At 39.2% G+C, this 21,903-nt stretch overlaps 3 protein-coding genes across 5 annotated transcripts; 2 read left to right on the top strand and 1 right to left on the bottom strand.

Annotated features, from left to right (window-relative positions):
- Positions 1 to 1,632: 1,632 nt before the first annotated feature.
- dazap2 (DAZ associated protein 2) lies at positions 1,633 to 7,128 on the top strand. The gene is made up of 4 exons (XM_044038306.1): positions 1,633 to 1,789; positions 3,224 to 3,342; positions 3,432 to 3,683; positions 4,280 to 7,128. Exons 1-4 carry the CDS (start codon positions 1,777 to 1,779, stop codon positions 4,406 to 4,408), a joined length of 513 nt encoding a protein of 170 aa, XP_043894241.1. The 5' UTR covers positions 1,633 to 1,776; the 3' UTR covers positions 4,409 to 7,128.
- A 6,377-nt stretch (positions 7,129 to 13,505) lies between these two features.
- bin2a (bridging integrator 2a) lies at positions 13,506 to 19,852 on the bottom strand. 3 transcript variants are annotated; one of them, XM_044038288.1, is made up of 13 exons: positions 19,612 to 19,852; positions 17,144 to 17,246; positions 16,978 to 17,058; positions 16,798 to 16,852; positions 16,607 to 16,701; positions 16,369 to 16,464; positions 15,840 to 15,947; positions 15,672 to 15,757; positions 15,488 to 15,563; positions 15,307 to 15,389; positions 14,304 to 14,922; positions 14,143 to 14,200; positions 13,506 to 14,057 (listed from the first exon to the last, which is right to left on the bottom strand). In XM_044038288.1, the coding sequence occupies exons 2-12, from the start codon at positions 17,219 to 17,221 to the stop codon at positions 14,156 to 14,158; spliced, it is 1,422 nt and encodes a 473-aa protein (XP_043894223.1). In that variant the 5' UTR covers positions 17,222 to 17,246; positions 19,612 to 19,852; the 3' UTR covers positions 13,506 to 14,057; positions 14,143 to 14,155. The 3 variants fall into 3 exon arrangements, with proteins under 3 accessions (XP_043894223.1, XP_043894221.1, XP_043894222.1); XM_044038286.1 differs by having other exon boundaries at positions 19,660 to 19,851; XM_044038287.1 differs by having other exon boundaries at positions 14,148 to 14,200; positions 19,660 to 19,851.
- si:ch211-210c8.6 lies at positions 17,921 to 21,819 on the top strand. Its single transcript, XM_044038304.1, has 5 exons — positions 17,921 to 18,301; positions 19,870 to 19,975; positions 20,179 to 20,285; positions 21,142 to 21,314; positions 21,402 to 21,819. Exons 1-5 carry the CDS (start codon positions 18,142 to 18,144, stop codon positions 21,678 to 21,680), a joined length of 825 nt encoding a protein of 274 aa, XP_043894239.1. The 5' UTR covers positions 17,921 to 18,141; the 3' UTR covers positions 21,681 to 21,819.
- The last annotated feature ends 84 nt before the right edge of the window (positions 21,820 to 21,903 follow it).

Here is a 21,903-nt window from a genome sequence, read left to right as displayed (position 1 = left end):
CTATTTGCTGTTATTGCACCAATATATTTTGAGTTAAGCAAAGCTTTGTGACATTGTTAAAACCAACCAAACTAGCAAAAAAAACACACCAATGTTTTAACAATGTAATTACAGAGCCACACAGAATAAATTAATGAATACATAAATAGTATAAATAAGGTTTGAACTTGTCAATTTCATAAGTCATGAGGTACAATAGCATAAGCAGCATGACTTTGAACGGATAAATGGTAAAACGTCTAATCCAGTCAAGAACACTGAATTCAAGTTTATGAATTCAAGTTTAAAATCACATCATTTTCAATATATATATGGCTGTATAATGAATAAAAAAATGGCATCTGTGTGTATCTACTGTACAGCATATGAGACGATTGACAGAGAGTGAATCTCATAATATGAGGACACAGCGGTGGTTGTAGAATGATATTAATGGCACTGGTGTTACATCATCATGAGTTAAAGAACCCGGACCCTGGCAGAAACCAGAGAACCTAAATGGAATTCAGCCATAATTACATTTGACCATTTTTCCAGATTGACGTGTCACAAAGTTCTCTGTGAAACCATGTTTGGACTGTTGCATTATCTCATTGGAAGCTGATACCGTGATATATACTGTACATGACTGTATTAAATGTTTGATAGTGTTGTCATTTTTGTATTTCCTGATCTCATTAGAGCATGTGTAAATACTTTTATACACACACACACACATATACAGTATATATATATATATATATATATATATACACACATACAGTAAGCACATTATGGCAAAAGGTCTATCTGTGTCTCTAATTATACCAGTCACCCCTTGTTGGGATTTTTGTCAATTTTGATACATGTTTGTATGAATAACCACTTAAATGTGAAGATGATGTTGTTGCTACCGGTGGAGAATGTTTAATTAAACATTGTGTGTAAACAGAGAATAGCATGTTACTGTGAGCTAAAACACAATCTTTTAAGACATTGTTTTCAGAGAGACAAGTAGGATATAATTTAAAAAAGGGGTTAGCTATATTTATGTGCTGGGACAACTTTAAAAAGTATGTGTGTTGAATTGAATTGAATTAAATGAATGAATTAAGCAGACATAAATCAGTTATATAAAAAGAATATACAAAATACACATTTTAAATAAATACAAGGATGAAGAACAGCAGTTTAATCCAGGTTGGTGATGGAAATGGTCGCTTTTTAAGCCAGACATGTTGTGTTGTACTGAGAACATTGTATAAAATACTGTAAATGTGTAAATATTTGGTGATGGGATAAAGTAGTCTATAGATGTAAATGTGTTGTCGGTGTGAATGTTGCACATGTGTTTGAAATAAAACCATCTATCATCCATCATCTATCTTATTGTGTCAGTCATCATTGATTTTATTATTGACACCTGTGTTTTTCCTACTGCGGCTGTGAAAAGGGCCCTTTTCTTTTCTAGATTAGACAGACCAACATTTTTTTCTCCCCTCTCTCTCTCTCTCTCTGTCGTGAATGAGACAACAACAGTTCACCTTCAGTCACTCGCCTCAACTGTGCTCCGCGACAACCTGTAGGGGGCGCGCGAGCGGGCGAATCGCCGAGTGCGCGAGTCGAGAACGACTTACGTCACCACTTCCACAACAACAAGAAGCACAGAAACAAGGAAGTGGGTGATCGCGAAGCAGCCGTAACCAGTTCGTAAGGCCGTGACTACATACGCAGCGTCTCTGTCTCTCTGTGTGTTTTTAACCTGATATTGCCCAGCCTCCGGACCACTACACAACAATGAACAACAAAGGTATTTGTGCACACACGGTTGCGGCGATAAGTCAGTTGTTCGCTACGCGACGCTGACGTTTATTATAACAGAAGAGCCGTGGTGCTTGTGGCCATCTGAAGCAGCGGACTTCACGTTTAGCTACGTACATGACAAACCGACGCTTTTCTGGTCAACACACGTCCATGTTTAGGTTGCCCGTTTGGCTCGTCGTCTCATGCTAAAGCTGTTAACGACACACAGCTTGAAAAAAACTGTCAACGTGCGTAATTTAGTAGCGTTAATGGCTAAGTCCCATATTTTCAGTTAGCTAGCATCCCTGAACACATATAGGGTTTGAAAGCAAAGATAAAGCCTCGTGATTCCTCTTGTTTTGTGTGACGCAAGCATGATCGTTTAATCCGTGGCATGTATTTTATTTTGTTAATGTGCTCGTTAGATCAAGTGTCTGGTAATTATGTTTTTTTTTTGTGTATTTATACATGTATTATTAAACAAAAAAACGTGTTTGGTAACCATTTTGATCATTTCTAATTGTAAAATAACGTGTAAGACCACTGCAAATGTGTTTATTCTTAAACTACTCAAATGTGAATAATTGAAATAATCTATTGTTCTATTGTTAGACTTACTTGAATCCATTAAAACTACAATAAAGGATGGGACAAACCACGATGTAATCGCGATATAATGCGTCGATCGGATGAATTACCGTATGTGTGATACTCCTGATTTGTGTGTGTGTGTGTGGGGGGGGGTTACACTCATACTTGAGTGTAAATGCTGTCTAGCTCACCAACATGCAGTCCCAGTGATTTAAAAGTGCCACAAGGGGCAGCATGCATGTGTTATAAATATTTTATTTATTTATTTTACTTTATAATGCACAATCAACATATATCCCTACAAACATTTTATTAACTTATTTATTAAAAGGGAATAAAAATACATTCCTATAGTTGTTTTTTGTAATATAACCCTGATTTGTTGTTTGGACAGGAGATATTCATCTTGTCAACAGTGTAACTACAACTGAAATACATTTTTCTTCATGATGTAGAAGCAGGCTATTGGCAACAAAAGTAGAGCATCATAACTGCAAACACGTAAAACATTCAGTTGTTTAATTAATTAAGTAATTTATTTATTAATGAATTAGTTGATTGGTTGATAAATTGATCAGTCAGATTATTTAGCAGCTAATTACACTTCCACGGCACATTACAATGCCTTAAAGTCTTGTTTTCTCTCAACAGAATACGATTAAAAGGAAAATAAATTTAATTTTTAGTGGGTATAATAAAATGTACTTTTACACAATGTTAAATATATGGTCATTTTCACTGTATTCATTATGTATGTAAACAATAAATGTCACTCACTCTGTCCGGGAGCTCAGTGTTAGTCGTCTGTTAACAGTAAAGGAATTGATTAAGGTGAAATGATGTTTTGCAGGTTCTTATCCGCAGCAGTCTGTGTATCCTCAGCAGAGCAGTGCGCCTGTATATCCTCCTGCTATGCAAATGTCCCCTCAGGCACCTCCATACACAGATACACCACCTGCTTATTCTGAGGTAAGTTATCAAGACTATAGGTAGATCCAGGTAATATACACCGTAATGGCTCTGATCATGTTTAAATCTGTGTGTCTCTGTTCCTGCAGATATACCAGCCCAGATACATGCTTCCACATCAGGTGCAGGGTCAGATGCATCAGATGTCCTCTCACTACCCTGGTGCTCAGGTGTATATGCCCATGCATCAACCACACATGGCTGTTGGGCCCGTGGGTCAGAATGTCCCCATGGCCTACTATCCCATGGGAGCTGTGTACCCACCTGGTTCCACAGTTATGGTGGATAGTGGCTTTGATGGTGGCGCTCGCTTCACAGCAGGCAGCAGTGTTTCCATCCCAGTGAGTACCCACCAAGTAAAGAGATTTTCTTTTAAAAGGGTCCACATCAGTCACAGTTAGCTTGTTATTGAGGCTCCATACCACTACATTTTCATTAGGAAAAAGGTGTTTTCTGATAAAAAAAACAATACACGTCCAGCTGAGCATTTCAGCGCCGCATCAGAAGTTATCTGCATCCATGCTAACACACCTAAAAACATTTATTATGTGACCATTTGGGTACACATGAGTATGTCGATGTAAACAGGAAGCCGAGACTCTCGTCTGCTGTTAGTTTCAGAAAGTGCAAACTCGTGAGAAAAGTAAGAGCACAGATGTCTCTTATGATACTGACATGTTGATGAAATTGAAACAGAAAGTAAGTGTTTCAATTTGCTGGTTGTGACTTCATCCATGAGAATCATATTTCCGGTTTCAAGGTTTCACCGGTGTCCACTCATGTGTGCCAAATGTGAGCTAGAAACATGTTCACGTTTTTCTCTGCCGGATAGTATGGACAACAGGTGTATGCAGTAAACAAAAACAGAGTAGTGTGGGTCTGATCTGCTGTGTCCTCACATATTTGTTTTGCTTGTTTCTCCTTTTTTCTTTCCTAGCCCCCACCTCCTGGACATCCCCCCAACGCAGCTCAGTTGGCTGCCATGCAGGGTGCCAACGTTGTAATGCCACAGCGTAAGAATAACTTCTTCCTGGGTGGATCCGGTGGAGGATTTACCATCTGGTAACAGCAACTCCTCCACCATGCCTAAAACCACATCCCCGTCCCAACTGATGCCCCAGTTTTACCCACATCCCTTACACCTCTTTCTTCAGGCTGCTTGGCCACGCCACAATACTGATATCACCTAATAGAATGTAATATTTTAGAGCCCTTGTAAAAGGTACAGTACTCCACTTGTGACATAGAGATGAGATGATAAATGCCACTGCCTGGATTGAATAACCGCAATTTTTTTTTAATGTTGCCAAATTCATGCCCACAATGTGTCATTGGCTCTAACCTCTTTGGTCATTCCAGACTGGACGATTTCTTGAGCATACCTGGTCTCTTTTGATTAAATGAATTACTAATTAACTTTGAAATGTTCTTGTTTACCTTTTAAATATTGAAATATGAGCCCTGCATTATTTAGTCTAGCTGCTTTATGGTGAAAGTGAAATGCGGTAACAAAGTTGTAGGTGAAGTACAAAAAAAAGAAATCTCCACATGTCTTTTTTGAATACTTTTAGTGTAGTTAAATTAATATCTGTGTAATAGTTTCATGTAAATACCAGTATAATGACGATCAAGAGAAATTACATCTTGACTACACTCAAAAAAAAAATCTGCATCTCGAGTGCTTTTAGTTAGAATTGTCTTGTCTTTTGCACAGTATCCAAAATACCACAGTAAATCTCCTGCACAGTGAACTGCCCATCTGACAGTTGCATTTAAATCATGTGTAAATTAAATAAATTTAAGTGAAGCAAATAATTCAAGAAAAGATTTCCATGCAATATTGTAAGTGAATTACTGTACCTTGTTGGGCAACTTGTAGATGAACATAGTCAAGTGCCAAAGAGCACTGGGGATAGCCCTAATTTAAAGCAAATTAACTTCAGTAAACTTAAAGGAAAGAAATTTAAAGTAAATCCAAATAGTGAGATGAGTGGGGAAAGTGGTGGTTGGTGTAACATTTTAGCTTTTTTGTCTCCTGTTTCTGTTTCACAGTCGGATACCCAGCGTTTTATACACTAAATGTTTATTGTACAGGTTTCATCTGTTGATTCTTCCTCACACATGTTATATAATTTGGTTACATCAAATGGACTTTTTTCACCATAGAATGAAGGATGTCACCTTTGTGACAGCATTCGTTTTGTTGTCAACATTCTCTGAGGTTGAGGGGACTATATTTCAGTGTTTATTTTATTCCTTTGTAACTTTTCCACCCTCAAGTGATTTTTCAGGAGTAGTTAGGTTTTTTTTTTAAAACAAAAAAGTCATTAGTATAACCAATGAGCTGGTTGTACCAAAGATTTGGTCGACAATGCACTTATGTTTGGTTGTGACTTGATGTTTTAAACGTCACAATTTAAAAGCAAACATATCCTCGAAGATGCAGTCATGAGATGGTTGGTACCTCGAACCATCTCATGTGACTGCAGTTGTTTTGTTAATGTGTTCATGTCACTTTACGTGGGTCAGCTGCGTCTCCTAAGTTGTTGCATACTTTTGCACCTTTGCTGAGTACAAATTTGAATGAATACTCGATATTTGAGATGCACTGTTGAGCAAATCTGAGAGGTTGCAGACAAGGGGCTACTCTTTTTTTTTTTATGATTCTGGTTTCATGTCTTTTTAAGTGAACGCTGTGAACATTTTTGACCATTTATTTTTCCGTTTAAAAATGCTTCTTTTTTCGTCAAGTCTATTCCATTTTGAACAACAAGACGCGTCGAGATGTATCGTGATGTTCAGTAGTTTGAAAACAAATGCAGACTTTTTTTGCAATGAGGCTAAATCACTGTTGGTAAAAAAAATCAGTTTCCCACAATATTTCTGTGCTGCTAATTCAACCTTCTTTCCGAATATTTACACAATCGTCATGCAAACTTAAATATTTGGAACTAGCCAAGTCTGTATGATATTAGTGGATATTCATTTTGGTGTCTGGTAGTGTCAATGTGTCACTGGGTATCCGACATGCCGTACTAAGTTTTAACAGCTGTGGCCTCCGCTTAAACAAATGCTGTCTGCCAACATTGAGTGATTTCAGTGTTATTTTAAGTGGGTGAGAGCAACTGTCTTTAAATCCTGAGTGAACCTCTCGTGTGTTGAATCTTACCCGTGCGACCCACACACAAAGCTGCTGTACCATATTTGACTGACATGTCACTCAAGTGTTTTTAGAAATGGCTTGGTGTGTGTATTCTCACTCGTGCTGTCATTGAATACAGCTTTACTGGGGAACAGAGGCCACAGCTATCAAAACTTGAGAGAAAAAGAGAAGAAAAAAAAAAACATGATTCAAACTTAAATATTTTCTTGAATTCCATCTCTGCTCTGATTGTTTAAGCAGCATAACAGTGACTTTGTCCCAGCAATATGAAGTACTGTAAACCACAGCTGACCAGTCGATGCTATGCCAACCACAGCCAGCAAATGATCACTCTCTGTTGAAGGATTATTGACATTTATAGTTCAGGGATTCTCTTGACAATATTTTGTAAAAAAAAAAAGTAAAAAAATAGATGTATGTACTAAAGTGATGTGATGGGACTTTGGTACACATTCTATCTTTTAAGATTACTAAAGGAGATGAGTGTCACTCCAGTTTGCTGAGACATGTCAAAGATGGAATACTTTGGGGAAAAAAAGAACTTAGGTGCACTTAACTTTTTTATACTAAACTTAAAATTTAAAATGTAAGTTTAGAATAAAGGTTATTTTGGAAATTTGAAATGTGGTGTGTCATTTAATTTCTAGAGATTCATCCGAGATTTGGGTTAAATCGTCATGGCCACAAGACCGCACTGGTAATTTATAGTTTAATCAACTTTTGTGATTGAGTGGGTCCTTGTGCTTCCTTGGCCCTTATCCCAATATCACTTAAATTTTATCCATCCATCAATTATCTTGACTGCTTATCCTTTAGGGGTTATGAGGGGAGCCGACGTTGACTGAAGCATGGAATAACCAACATTCAAACAACTACACTGGTCTTCTGCTGCTGTAGTCCATCTGCTTCTGTTTGACATGAGCATGTGTTGGTTGTAACAAGTGGTTACTTGAATTACTGTTGCTTCTCTATCAATTTGAGCCAGCCTTTTCATTCTCCCCTGATCTCATCAACAAGGCATCGGCAAGGCATCAACAAGGTATTTTCCCAGAGAACTGCAGCTCACTGGATATTTTCCCTTTCCTTGACCGTTCTTTGTAAACCCTAAAAAAAATAAAAACTCCAGCACATCAGCAGTTTTTGAAGAACTCAGCCCTGCCTGTCTGGCACCAACAAACCTGCCACATTCAAAGTCCCTTAAATCATCTTTCTTAACCATTCTAATGCCTGCTTTGAACTTCGGCAGGTTGTCTTGAACACGTCTACATATCTGAATGGTCTGATGTGCTGCCATGTGATTGGCTGATAAATATTAACGTGAACAGGCAATTGAACTGGTGTACCTAATAAAGTGGCTGGCGAGAATGTACAAGTGAAAATCTCAAATTTCACCTCAAAACAATCTGCATGTGTTTAGCTGCAAAACACACACCTCCAGCTTTATCAGGATTTAAACCAAGAACCTCCTTGTGATAGTTATCTTTGTAAGAAAGAACTGCATGCCATACCCAAATACAAGGATGTGCAATTTTGGAAAAACTGACCTGGCAGTTTGCTGCCCACAATAAATCACACCACCGTGAGACTCCTTATACTTAATGCTTTTTAGGGGTGGGTAAAAAAAAATTTTTTTTAATTAATATTAAATGAAGGTGCTCTAAACAGTCACTGCCACTTTCACTCACCGGGCGTCGCTACTTGACGTCTCCTTGTGCTGGCGCTGCTCAATTGAATGAGGGAAACTTTCTTCCATTCCAAGTTACCTGGCCGAAGAAGAGGGAGTTTACAGCGGGATGATGGTGGAGAAAGCTACGTCAAAAGATGCCCCATCAACGTTGAGTACATAGACTTTATACATTGTGTTCTCTAGATTTGAATAAATTGTAAAATCTGTCATGTATTGCTTGCAATTGTCTTGCAAAATATGACAGAATCGTATTGTGATATTATTGGTACTGTGGACCATGCATCGCGTTTTCAGCTCTCGAACAAAGCACAAACAAAGGCTGAACAAAAAGCTTTTGTGCTGGGCTGGTTATTGGGTATGGATGTAAATAATTGTTTGCTGAACTATGTCATCATTGATCATCACAAACAATTAGTACATTGTCAATTTCAAAATACATTGGAAATCACTGTGAGCTGACACTTTATAAAGACACTAGACAGGTTTTATTGTCTTCCTTGTTTATCTCAAACAGGGAAGTCACCAGTAACAATGTCTGCAGAGGAAATATCGTACAAAAAAAAATCCATGTGGAACAAAATCACATGCAACAAATACAGTTTGCTGTCCTTGACTCAAAAGGAGGACATTGTTTTTGACTAGCTTATAAAAGAACAAATATAATTTTAAAAGCAAATTAAAATATAAAAAGGTTCCTACCCTCATTGGCACCAGAACATTGGCAAACAAAACATCTTGTACAAGGATTGTTTAACAAAAAACATACAGTATGCCTGAACATTGTAGATACTGAAAACTGAAATACAAGTGATAAATAGTGTAACATCCAGGCTAATCTTACATTTTAACAGTTGCTGAACGTTAACTGATCATGTAACGGACTGTAGACTCTTTGAAATCCCACCACCTGTCTCACGCCCGGGCTCCACTAATCTGCACACGCCTGTCGTATGTCACCTGCTCCACATCCATCAAAATTCACTCTGACAGTAACTTCATCTTTGGTTTAACTTGTGCACTTAAAAAAAAAATTTAAACAACGTATTCCTCTAACCAGAGTGCGACAAGTTGCAGTTCTTCCCTCAAAATATGCATACAACTAACAGGGAAAAAAAAAAAGGTTTATTGATGCCTTCACTGTTTTCCTTCCACAAGCTAAACTCAGTACGTGCAAGACATCCACCGTGTTCATATGAAGTATTCCTTTTTCTCACTCACTGCCTGGTTACTTTGCTCGTCATCGAGATCCTCTCCTGGAGCCAGCTCCCCCGTCGTCCTGTAGTCTCCCTTATTGTGGCAGAGGTATCGGTACAGCAGGAACCCAAAAACAGCTAGCGTCAACAGGATGATGGCAACTACCACTGGAAAAATAAGGCGATTAAGAAATGGCTGTCGTGGGATATGTATTTCTTAAAAACATTCTAATAAAATACTTCCAAGATAAAACTAAAAAAGCAGTTACCTGCAATCACTGCGCAGTGCGAATCTGGGGGGACTGCTGTTGTTAACACTGAGCAGAGAGAATAAAACGAGTGGATTACGTTTTAAACCACGAGAAGACAGTTTGAGTCTCAGCCATAGAATAGAGAACAACAATAATGTGCAGTAGTTACCCTGAATCACTGTGGTGTCTGCTTGTGTGGGACGTGATGTTAACGCCCCCATGTCTGATGGTGGAAAAAAAAAAAAACATTCAATTCATACATATGATCATGACTATAGTACTCAAATCCAACAAAGCAGACTGTACTTACTCTCGGTCACATTGGTGCCTGGCATGTCTGTTGTTAAAGGCACCTTATCTGAACCTGGAAAATGAAAAAAGAGCATGTTAAAAAGGTTACAAGCCTATGTAACTGCATAGCTACAGGCCAAGGAGGGAATACTGAGTGTTGAAAACATGGTAATCTGATTATTAAGGTCTGATGTTGAAACAAAGCTGTCAAATCCCTTATTTATTTCAGAATACTCTTGTGATGCAAGGTCTTAAACCAGAGAACATGCACCAGTTCTACTAAGATCTTTTGTAGTAGCTTAAGCACAATTGTAAAAACACACAGTGACAAAAAAGCCTCTTTTTCTAAAGGAGTAAACATGTAATCAGCAACAGTCTGTTAACTGGTCATTTGACAGAAAATCATATTTATACACAAGTATAAAATGACTTTCCTCAGTGCTTTGACTGTTGGCACCATTAAACGTATTTTCAGGCTGTAGATATAGGTATATTCTTTATTGATTCATAGTAAAGTATTCCAGTCAATGAATACACTTGTACTTGATCAGGAAAACTTCTCTGCTCCAACTACAGTGATCATTAGAGACAAATTTACCTCCTGAGATTGGACCTGAGCACCAAAAAACACTCAAATCACTAATGGGGACTTGTCATTTTGGTGAAATTTTATGTTATTTTCAAAAGGTTACAGAGGAGAGAAGTGATGCATGGCTCCAGCTGATCTGACAAATGCTCTTTAGAGCAGTAGAAAACACACATTTCTGTTTTCCAGCCTCTGTTGAAACCTAAAGGCCCAGAATGTAAGATTTAGGAGGGTTTATTTGTAGAAATCAGTATGTTTGAATTGTTAATAGTCAATTTAAAAATAAAACAATTGAATAAATTGTTTTCAAAGCCTTAAATTATGTACTTTACAGCCTTGTTTTGTGTCATCATGTTTTTACAGCAGCCCGGATTTCGAAGCAGAATCTTACTACGCAAACATGAAAGAACAGCACTCTTTCTGCTATGACAACGTCGTTTTCTGACATGTGTGGGAAAGAAAGGTGTGAGTGGAATCCACCATTAGATGTCACCAACTCTTATACACTTCATCTTTAAGCACTAATAGCCTGATTCAAGGACTGTGAGAATACAATTAAATTGAAAATGAATGGAGTATCTTGATTATATGATACAGTTTCATAGGTTTTAACTTGATATCGCGTTTACAATCTGAGACGGATACACTCCTCAAAACAAACAAAACAGGTCAACAACGCACAAATAAAGATTCTAGTTTTGAGCAGAGTCATCCATTTTATTACAATCTGCAGTCTCACCATTAGATGTCACTAATTATTAACACCCCATTCAAGAGTTGGTATGCGTTTGTTTGCCTATTTGAAATCCGTATTATATCTTATTTTTTCTCCACCATTGTCTCTGCTAGACGAATAACGTCATGCACAATGATTTCTGAACGTTTTTACATGAATGACACGTATTTGCACAGACCAAACAACCACAATAGGATTAAATTCAACAACAGGTGATGAACAGCTGGGGTGAACTTTAATTCATTGACAATACAAACAAATGGAGAAAGATGATTATATAAGCACTTACTATTCATGGCTGCTTTATAATGGAGTGACAACCTGGAAGAAAAAAAAAACAAATTTGTAGAAATTATAGTAAACTAATATCTCTATATTTAATACAGGGATTTTTTTTTCCCAGACTCAAGATTCTTATAATTGAACGAATCACAAAGTTTTGTTTAAGTAGAAAGTTTTTTAGACTGATTATATGGGCTGGGGGATGTTGAAATGACTTATCAATAACATCATTAACTGCTTAATCTTGAAAATAATCGATTTATTAGATAAAGTCGTGGTTGAATCACGTTTATCGAAGCCCTACCGTCACGTCTTTGTTTTTAAGGTTAACACACAGTCGCCTGGTGTCTCAGCTGACTTTCTTTGTCTTTTCTTTGTCACTGTAGGTCTACGCTCTCACTCTGACCTTTTAAAAAAAACCTCCATGTTCCTACTCGTGTTCTCTGGACGTGAAATGAACTTGTGAGACGTGATAGCTTCCACCGGGGCGGCAGCAGCAGCGACAACGGCTGAGCTCACGGTGAACTCGCCATAGTTTAAGAGTCTGAACAAATAACCGGACATTGTCAATCACCATCCTCACCGTCACCTCTGCTGCTGCTGTGGAGTGAAGAGCTTACCTGGGCGCAGCGGAGCGTCTCACGAACGCACAGTTCCAACTTTTACCAGAAGAAAAGTTCCGACGTGGTGGGGAAGTAACGCACACTGTCAAGTCGCCAGCGTGAAACGAGAACGCTGCGTGTGACACCGCGGAGTCTGTGTGAAACGCGGTGAAGAGACGAAGAGCTTCACTTTACTTCACCACGCCCCTCCCAGGCCTCACCGGCCTCCTCCCCCTCCCGGCATTCGTGAGTCATTCAGGACGCGCTCTCGATTTCCGCCCCCTCCTTTTCCGTCACGTTAAGTGTGGAGTATATGACATCAAGGTTAATCACAAAATTGGTAATTAACAATAATTTAAAAAAAGCAGTAAATAATTTCTTATACATGTCATTCTCACAACTTCCGGGTTTTGCAGGGGGCGCTCGCGAGGTAACACCGAATGATTTAGACCAGGGGCGTGCACGGAGGAGGGTGGGGGGGCTTTTGATTCACAAGATGCACAATAAAGTACCATCCAGAGTGGTAAAAACATGGCTGCCATTCATATGTGGCCTCTAAAACAACATATATATATTAAAAAAGATAATTCATGATTCAGTGTCCTATACTTTGTTACCTATGGGTGTCCTTCCAATCAAAAATGTTATGTTATGAAGTTCCATACTGTCTCTACACGACAGTCAGTGTCCCAAAGAGTGTCCTTAGTGGAAATTATATTTTAGTTACCTCACTGTAGGAGGGGTAACCACAGATATATACTGTAGGTCCACTGGATTAGATTTGTTAGTATTGTGGCCCTTTTGCATGTCAGATATTTTGATGGGTTTAAAAGGTACAGGTGTTAGTCATTACCACTGATTACCAATGATTACCAATTAACAATGGCTTTGTGAAGTTCATTTAAGTCAAGACAGTGTGTGTGACAGTGATCCAGTATGTGCCCTGAAACTGAGGAAGCTAAAAGTAACAGTCATCATTTATTTGATTGTTTACACGTGGGACTTTCCCACTGTGATCTGTCAAAATGGCTAGCCCACTGTGGCCATGTATACAATCAGCAAAGTCAGCAAGTAAAGATATCTGTGTAAATGATAAATTGATAAAAAAAAAAACAATATGATGATTTATCCACAACACATAACAGAAAACTCACATTTACAGTGATGTTTTCTCAAAAACATACAAGCTAAAGCAAAACTATTATCAATAGATTCATCATCACTAAACAAACTAGTTTAACCCTGGAACTGAAGAGTATATTTTATAATTTGGTCCAAACCTTATATGAAGGATCTCGCAGCCATACATTTATCTGTCTGATTGTCCATTAATGCAATCTAAACCTCTATTAACACAGAAAGCCACCACAACTTTAATTAAACATTTGTATTATTTATTTATGTTATAATGAAAACATTTTCCCACAATAATTATATATCTAAGCCTTAGGTGTACATGAAATAGTGAACTCAAATTTTGTGAGTAGAAAGGATCGAGCATATCATTAAGAAATCAAGCTCAAAATGAATTCCCTGCCATCAAATATAAAGGATAAAAAAAAAAACCTAAAATGTCAGTTTAAATCCACTCTTTTGGTCAAAGGCAACATTTGCATGGAGTTCAACTCTGTTCTCTGTGAAACTGAAACCGAAGCCAAAATTTTATGTAATGTAAACCTAATAGTGCAACATTAGACAAACTGATTTTAAAACCTGAAACAAGAGAAGGCTATTTCAATAATTATAGTGAAATCTATGTATCTGCAATTTAATTAAATAAAATATAACATATATTTCTTAAATCTAACAGCAATATGTCTCAGCACAGGACATCATTCATGACACCAGTTGGACATTTCAGTACAGCTGTATCCAGACATTTTTCTCTCTTGTGCAGCTGTTCACTTGAGTCTCCTCTGTGCTTCTGTTCAGGGAAAGAAACATCAATGAGTAAAACAGAGGAGCAACACAGAAGAGGGGTAATGTGACATGAGGAAAAATACACAAACCTTACGTCAAAAGTTAAACCTCTGTGCTTTTTGGGTCTCGGGTTTCTGCAGGAGCATCCTGCATAGACCACAAAGAGAAACAATGTAAAAACAGATACACACAGAACAAGGGTGGAAATACAGGAAACACCTGCAGGCTGTGTAATAATCAAGTGTCAAACCTTCAAATTCAGGTCCTTAGTGTCAGTGTTGAATCCAGATACTTCACCATTCTCCAGGCCATTTGATTTAGGAGAGTTGAGGATTACTGGGCTGTCTTCTCTTTCTTCGATGTGCAGAGGGCCGTTGTCTGCAGGAGACAGCTGCAGATCCAAACTCTCTGACTCATACGAGTTGTTCAGTTCGGAGCTGCTGTCACTGGCTGGAGCTTTCCGACCGTTTCCTTTATCATCACATTCTGCGGGAGGCTCAGTCTCTGGCACCTCTCCTTTCTCTACATTCTCCTCTTCCACTTTATTGATGTCGTCTCCTGACTTCATCTCACCTCCAGACGTCCCTGCTGCATTGTCGTCCCGTGCAGCATAGCTGTGGATCTCACTATGGCTCGATTCAGCATCCATGTCCCTGGAATCGCGCGAGGGGTTCAACAGAGTTGGAGTTTGCGGGGAGACGGCGAGGGTGCTGCTCTCTCTGGACAGAGTGCTGCGGCGAGGTTTGTCTGGGGACCTCAGGCTAAACCTTTGGCCAGACGATTTAGGATTGTAGCCTCTGTGAAAGTCAGAGAAACTGGATTTCCAAGCCCTGGGGGACATCAGGGTCCGTCTCCTCAGGGAGCCGTGACTGCAACATTTAGCAGAATAATAATCAAGGACATGGTTTGAATTGACATCAATCCACAACAGTGAATCATACGAAAAAATAAAATCAGTGTGCATTCCAAAGCAGTGAGGAAAAGAACAGAGGAGAATAGAGGAGAGCTTTGGGTCCACAGAGCAACTGTTTGCCCACAAAACATCTGGTTTTTCAACATCCCATTATTTTTGGAAAAGGCCGAGAGAAAAAAAACAGAGGGATAAATTATAGTGTTTTATGATCTGTTAAGTATATTTGAGCTTAAACTGTCATGAATGGATGACATCATTGAGTGGCAAACAGTTTGATTTGATTTTCTCCAAACAAAATGGGGTTTTAGGAACTTCAGATGAAAATAAAAGCAACATTTACCGCTGCATTCCTTTCACCGCAAACTCTTTGTCGGGATGCTGAGCCTGCAGCTCCTTCATCACATTCTGCAGATCAAAATTGAGCTGAAAGAGAAGATGTAAGCGAAAAAAAGTAGTTTATGTCAATAAATATGAGGTGCCAGCTGAGTGTAGCCGCTCACTCGACTCAGGTCAATACGCACCGTGCACATTTCTTTATAGAAAGTTTCTCGTAGGTTTGACACGGCTGAGAAGACGGCGACGTAACATCCAATACGGCTGAAAGATATTGACACATGATATTAAAGAATCATATATATGTATATATATATATACTGTATATGAATCCATACAAATTCACATAGTGATAAGTGTAGTATTTCAGACCTGTCAAAAAGCACAGGCAGCTCGTGTTTTAGCTCACTGTTGATGCCTTCATAGATACTTTTGGTGATAATCATCTCTTCCTTTGCCTGAAAAATGAAAGTTTTTTTTTTGAAAGTTAAGCTTGAAACACACTGTAAAAAGCAGTTATGTGTGTAATTTTTCAATGACCTTATTTATCTTGACATCATCCCTCTTCTTTGCAGTCTGCAGCGCCTCCAGATGGTGACGGGACGAGTCATAGTCCACCAGTTTTCTTCTTCTCTTTGCAATTTTCTCCTGCAGGTTGTAAAGAAACACGATACGCGGTATGTGTGTGTTGTGAGGACATTTTGGCATTATTTTGAGGACATTTTCCACGGGATTCTTGAAGGTGAACACTTGGTTTTCAGGTCAGGATGAGGTGTAGATTTAGGGGTTAAAAAAGGGGACTATGTCACAGTGCACTTAGGCAAGCAGAGGTGGAAAGAGTACTGAAATATTCTACTCAAGTACATTTTACTTGAGTACAAGTAAAAGTACTGGTCTAAAAATGTACTCAAAGTAAAAAAGGAGCTTGTTTAAAATGTACTCACATTAAAAGTTACTTAGTTACTTTTTTAACAAGGCTGGGGTTCTTTCTTGTGTCGTGCAGGACCCTGCTTTCAGGACTTGTATTCAATTATACGTTTGTTGCATACTTAGTTTTTTCTCGGCTTACCTTGACATCTGGGAACTGGCATACATAGGACTCCATGGTGCGTATGGCCTGATCTAATATCTTCACCTCGTAGTCATTCCACAGGAGATCCTCCCCCTTATTAAAATATTGCATTAATTATGTATACATAGGAAGGTTTCGGTTCCCTGGTGAATGCACGACTGCAGCGTCTTTTGTGCCTGTGTTTCAAAAACAACAGTAAAATGTGCAGTGGGAGTTCATATCACTGTGGACTGACCTCTACAATGGCTCCCACGTCTTCCTCTCCCACCCAGTCGTTTTCATAAACGTCAAACAGTGACATGGAAAGGCGCCTTGATGCCTCACGCATGTCTGTGAGACACAGAAGTGTTTTTATATATATATATATATATGAGGATTGACACAAATCTATAGAACAGCAGCTTTAAATCAGAGAATCGAAATAACCTCGCACTGAGTTAACGTAGTTCCTCAGGTCTTTGTATATACGATTCCCATCAGCCTGCAAATAGACAAAGATGTTTGCATGAAAGTCTGTGTTTACACGGACAAAAATGCAGTCAGACAAGTTGACAGTGGACAAATGCTCGTGTTGTACTCATGAAGCACGAGGATGATTATCATTACCTGCTGGTCACAAAAGAGCTGGTGATAAAATTCAAACTGGTCGTCTCTGGTCTCTTCAGCCTTTCCCAGCTTTTGCAGCACCTGCAGAACATTACACACATCTCAGAGCTACAGCAGTTCTATTTTGTTGTTGTTATAGAGGAAACAAGTTATTTCAGATTGTTACCTTTTCTTTGCCTCTGCTCAGCTGTCTTTGGACTTTCCTAGCAAAGTCCCCAGAGTTGCCTTTCGGACTATCTCCCATGTTTGGTCTAGTTCTGTCTTAATTCCTGATGAAGAAGAGAACCAGAGGAAACACAACACGTTTGACAAATGATAGTGTGGAGAATTTCAGAGACATTTTCCCTGAATCTTTTTTAATTATTCGACCTTAAAGGAATACAGAGGTGTTAGTTTTCCAGAAAAGGGCAAAAAAAGAAGAAAAAAGATTAATAGATTAATTATTTACACTCCACTGCCTCTTCTCTTTGACCTTAGACCAGGGGTGTCAAACCTGCGTCCGTGGGCCCCATGTGGCCCCCCAGTAAAGTTCAAATGAAAACTGACCCATGACCAAAAGTGAACAATATCTTTATAAAAATGTATCCCATTATTAAATGTATTATATTCAACATGAAAATGATATATAAGCTTGCCATTATCAATTTCATTTATATATCAGTTATATACAGATTAAATTTGCAGCATAAATATGTTACGTTTTGTGAGCTTTAAATCAAAACAAACAGTTTTACTTTAAAATGGTGTGCAATATAATCCTGAATATGTTTGTATTGTATGTATTTGCAGTATCAAGGATGGGACGATACCACATTTTTGTGTCCGACATAGTTATCACAAACATGACTCAGCTAAAATGCTTTTGCTGATTTTTATTTACATTTGTGATCTACTGTATAGGATTTTTGGATCGTTGATTTTACATTTTTACCTGTCCGATATCCGATGCAGTTTTGGATCGTATAAGTTCAGTGACCCCAGGGTCATTGAACTTGATTTTGAGACTCCAGTCCCTCCAGTTTTTCCATCCACTAAATCCTGGTATTTCACTACAACTCCCAGAGTTCCCTGCGCTCAAGCCTCACCCTGTAGTTGTATGGCAGTTGTGAACTTTACCCACGCTCTTCGGCGTGTTTCTCTGATTGTAGAAGGAGGAGTGGTCTGATGACAAACCAGCAGACTGCTGTGCTGCTGCTGGCCGAGCTGCAGGAGCTCATCATGGGGAGCGTTCTGTTCAGATGTGCGGTGACTGACGTGGGTATCCAGTGGGCCGGCTGGGCTCTGGCTGCTGCTTTTAGAACCGAGAAGTTTTATGACCTGGCAGGTAAAGTGGAAAACAACACCGACCGAGCCGTTTCCCCCGTGTTCGTGCTGATTCATGTTTTTGCAGCTTAATCAGAAGAAAACGACGAAGCGAATCGAAACGACCTAAGTGCGGTTAATTTAACAATAATACGGGTGTTTAGTTTTAGTTTACTTAAGTTAAGCAGTGGCTGTGTCATCGTTACAAAACGCGTGTTATGTATAGCAGCTTTGTTGTGAAACAGCCTCAGAACTCCTCCTTCAGATTACGAGGCGGCACAGATTAACGTGTGTTAACAGCAGGGCCTCAGAGAGAAGGTCTGAGATCCCCATTTGTGGAGGGGCGATTTGCCCTCCAAGAGCTGACTTCAACCTGGTTAATTTTAACTATAAAAACAGTCAAAGAAATATGTATTTTTGTTTTGTTTTGAGTGAATTCTTAAACAGCAGGTGGTGCACAACTTAAAAGTCTGCATCACCACACAAGAAGGTACAAAATAATGTGTTTCGTTAATGCTTCACATCTATTATTGTCGTAAAATCTGCTTCTAGCACTTAGTCACGGATTATTGTTGTTTCCTCCACCATTTATCCAGTGCTGTGACATTTTCTTAATGACATCCTTTATTCACTTAAATCTTCTTCTAATGATACACCAACTTTTCCCAAGTGTAAAAACTGTTATGTGATTTTTTGGGGGCTGGGTTTTCATTAAGGTTTTTTATGTGCAGATAAAAACAGGCTGATGAAAAGCCACCTACTGTGTGCCTCTCCACCTGCGAGTGCACCGGTATCTGACATAGTAAAGCAGACACAGTAAAACTCACAGTCTGGTATCAAACGTGACATAAACTGGTCAGACAGCATGTGCAGCAGCAGTTAACTGAGTTAATACTTACATTTTGGTAGTAGTTTTTATTTTATTAATGTATCTGTTGTTTAGTGAAATTGTATTATTTCAATAATTATTAGGTGGAAAACACCTTACATGACTCAATTCTAGCTTCTCAACTGTGATCTTTTTTTGTCATGTGATAAATTGAATAACTTAAGGTTAGTGAGTAATGGTCCGACACTAAATCTGAGTAGAAAACGCCACTATTTATCTAAATGATTGATCGGGTGTTTGACTAAAATAATTAAAAGATTAATAATCATTAAAAGGTGTGAGTGTGAGTTTTAAATCGGGTACAGGACAACTTAAAACACAACCATTGAGGAAGCTACAGATTTGCAAATAATGATCTGTCAGGATAAGGTGCCACTCAGCTTAAATGCACTCATTCATCAAATAATTCCCTCCCCCTCCCCACATAGAACAGCATTGCTTACCTGTTGACACCAATGTCTGAATTCTTTATAAATTCACAAATGAATCACCTTGACAGTTGTCTTTCACTTCGTCCTCCTCTGGTTCTTCACTCTGCTCCGTGCTTCTGCTTTTTCTTACCCTTGAACTTTGGAACCAATCGTCTGCAGTATCCTGGGTAAAAGATTTATTGAACACGCCTTACTCTGCAACCAGAAGTGTCAGCCATGCCCATGTCCCATCCGGCCTAAGGCTTTTTTTCTTTTTTTTTCTCTGGGCAGGATCTGGGACATTTATACTGCTCGCTCACCTGAGTCGTATCTGGGGAGGAGCCGGTCATCTCCGTCAGAAAGTGCAGACTGGTTTAGTGACTGCATGGGGACTCAGGTGAGTCAAGTGTCAGTGACCAGCCAGTGCAAGCAACATCCCTGCTCAGTTCAATAAAAGTCTCACACTAAAACCAGCAGAGGTTTGTGTGAGTTCAGTCAGTAAGGTCACCGGAGCCGCTGATGAATGAGAAACTTAAAAGTCAGGTTAATGAATAATGGTTGGGTTAATGAGACTGGATGGTAACCATGTTCTTCCTGCAGGCTGGGGACATTCCTCTTCATGCGAATCTTGAAGGACGGTCACGATCGCAGATTCAACAATGTCAGAGACAGCCCAGGGACTTTCTTTGTGTATTGGACTATTCAAGGTACATGGACATGATGTGAAACCTACCTCTTATTACCATTGTCCTTGACAAACTCACCAGCTGGCTGAAGGATAGCTTTGCCTTGTATAAATTAGTGTCTAGCTTCAGGCTCTCTGTATGCATTTATTCTAGTCATGCATTGAGTGTGTATATATAAAAAATGGACATCGTCTTCTGGTTTCCTCCTGAAGACAACCAGGAAATAAGAATGTATTGAATACCCACTGGGGGTGACTTTGCTGGTTACAAAACCTTTTCCTGAGGAGTTTATGGCCTGAAACACAAGATTTAGTTTACTTCTTCAATAAAACATGATGTCGAAAATATAGATGATAAAGCAGTGGACACAGGTGTGAGTGATAGCTGGTATCGTCAATAGGTGAATATGTGAAGTTCTGACCACACACAGGGAGGAGATTCCAGGGATTTGGGATCTCATCAAAACTTGCATGATTTAACATGACTTCAGAATATAAAGCAAACTGTGAGCTAGCTGTTGGGTGTACGTGACGTTTTGTGCTGAGATGCCAAAAAAAAATGTGGATGAAGTCATGGCTGAGAAGACGGTATCAACTCGTCTTGTACAAGTTGCGATTCTGAACAAAAGTATGCAACACCCATTTCCTGGAGAATTACTACGATAAGAAATCTGAAAGACTCTGATGTCGTGTCAGATAACCCCTCACACTACAGGGTAATTTGGTACCCTCGACTGTCGGGAGGGCCAAATCGGGAACAAAACCTGGCCAATGATCCTGTAGTGTGTGGCAGGCTTAAGTTTAAAGGACTATTGACTTGTTTAAAGTGTCAAGACAGGGCTGGTTGAAGATTATTAATTTGTTCCTGTTTGTCTCAGCTCTGTGGATATTTATGACCCTCCTGCCCACCCTCATGCTGAACAGTGAGAAGCAAGACATGCCTCTGGGAACAAGGGACTATATTGGCTGGACTGTGTGGGGCCTTGGCTTCGCTACTGAAGCTATTGCTGATCAGCAGAAATGGCTTTTTAAGAGTGACCCAAATAATGCTGTAAGTTTAGACCTCGGGACGTGTATCCCAAACTACGTATGTGCCTTATTTACTAGGTCTAACTACTGTGCCGTTTCCCTCCCCCAGGGAAAGTTCATCCAGAGTGGACTGTGGGCCTACAGCAGACATCCTAACTACCTCGGAGAGATACTGCAGTGGTCAGGCCTGTGGCTGTCAGCCTCATCAGTGATGCAGGGTCCACAGTACCTGAGTGCAGTATCACCCCTCTTCGTCTGGTTCCTGATACGTTACATCAGCGGTGTCCCCATGTTGGAGAGGCAGGCCATGAAGAAGTGGGGGTCTGACCCGGTTTTCCAGAATTACATAAAGAACACTCCTCTCCTCTGGCCTTTACCTAAGTGTTGATGTTGATCTTAACTGATGCCTCCCACTTTAAGTGATACAAGTCATATTTCCCTCAACAAAACCTAGTAAAAGTTTTGAAGTGTAATTTATCTTTGCTTGCATTATAATTGCACTGTAAAATAAATCAAACTAAAAACTATCCTCCTGTCACATTTTAAGTATTTTTTTTCTTTGTCTTTATCAAGACCCATTTTAACAACATTTTTAAGTGAAGGTGTGAATG

Source organism: Solea senegalensis, linkage group LG11 (genome assembly GCF_019176455.1).
Source record: "Solea senegalensis isolate Sse05_10M linkage group LG11, IFAPA_SoseM_1, whole genome shotgun sequence".
In the NCBI taxonomy this organism is placed as follows: domain Eukaryota; kingdom Metazoa; phylum Chordata; class Actinopteri; order Pleuronectiformes; family Soleidae; genus Solea; species Solea senegalensis.
This window is presented reverse-complemented; position numbering and strand designations above follow the sequence as displayed.

What these genes read in the sequence shown, in the direction of transcription:
- dazap2 (XM_044038306.1), top strand. An exon ending in CACCACCTGCTTATTCTGAG is followed by an intron (nt 3,343 to 3,431) that starts GTAAGTTATCAA and finishes CTGTTCCTGCAG; the next exon opens with ATATACCAGCCCAGATACAT. An exon ending in GCAGCAGTGTTTCCATCCCA is followed by an intron (nt 3,684 to 4,279) that starts GTGAGTACCCAC and finishes TTTCTTTCCTAG; the next exon opens with CCCCCACCTCCTGGACATCC.
- bin2a (XM_044038288.1), bottom strand. Translation starts at nt 17,221, where the DNA reads ATGGGAGATAGTCCGAAAGGCAACTCTGGGGACTTTGCTAGGAAAGTC. An exon ending in ATGATGTCAAGATAAATAAG is followed by an intron (nt 15,758 to 15,839) that starts GTCATTGAAAAA and finishes TTCATTTTTCAG; the next exon opens with GCAAAGGAAGAGATGATTAT. An exon ending in GCGGTGAAAGGAATGCAGCG is followed by an intron (nt 14,923 to 15,306) that starts GTAAATGTTGCT and finishes TAAATGTTGCAG; the next exon opens with TCACGGCTCCCTGAGGAGAC.
- si:ch211-210c8.6 (XM_044038304.1), top strand. Translation starts at nt 18,142, where the DNA reads ATGACAAACCAGCAGACTGCTGTGCTGCTGCTGGCCGAGCTGCAGGAG. An exon ending in GAAGTTTTATGACCTGGCAG is followed by an intron (nt 18,302 to 19,869) that starts GTAAAGTGGAAA and finishes TTCTCTGGGCAG; the next exon opens with GATCTGGGACATTTATACTG. An exon ending in TGTGTATTGGACTATTCAAG is followed by an intron (nt 20,286 to 21,141) that starts GTACATGGACAT and finishes TGTTTGTCTCAG; the next exon opens with CTCTGTGGATATTTATGACC.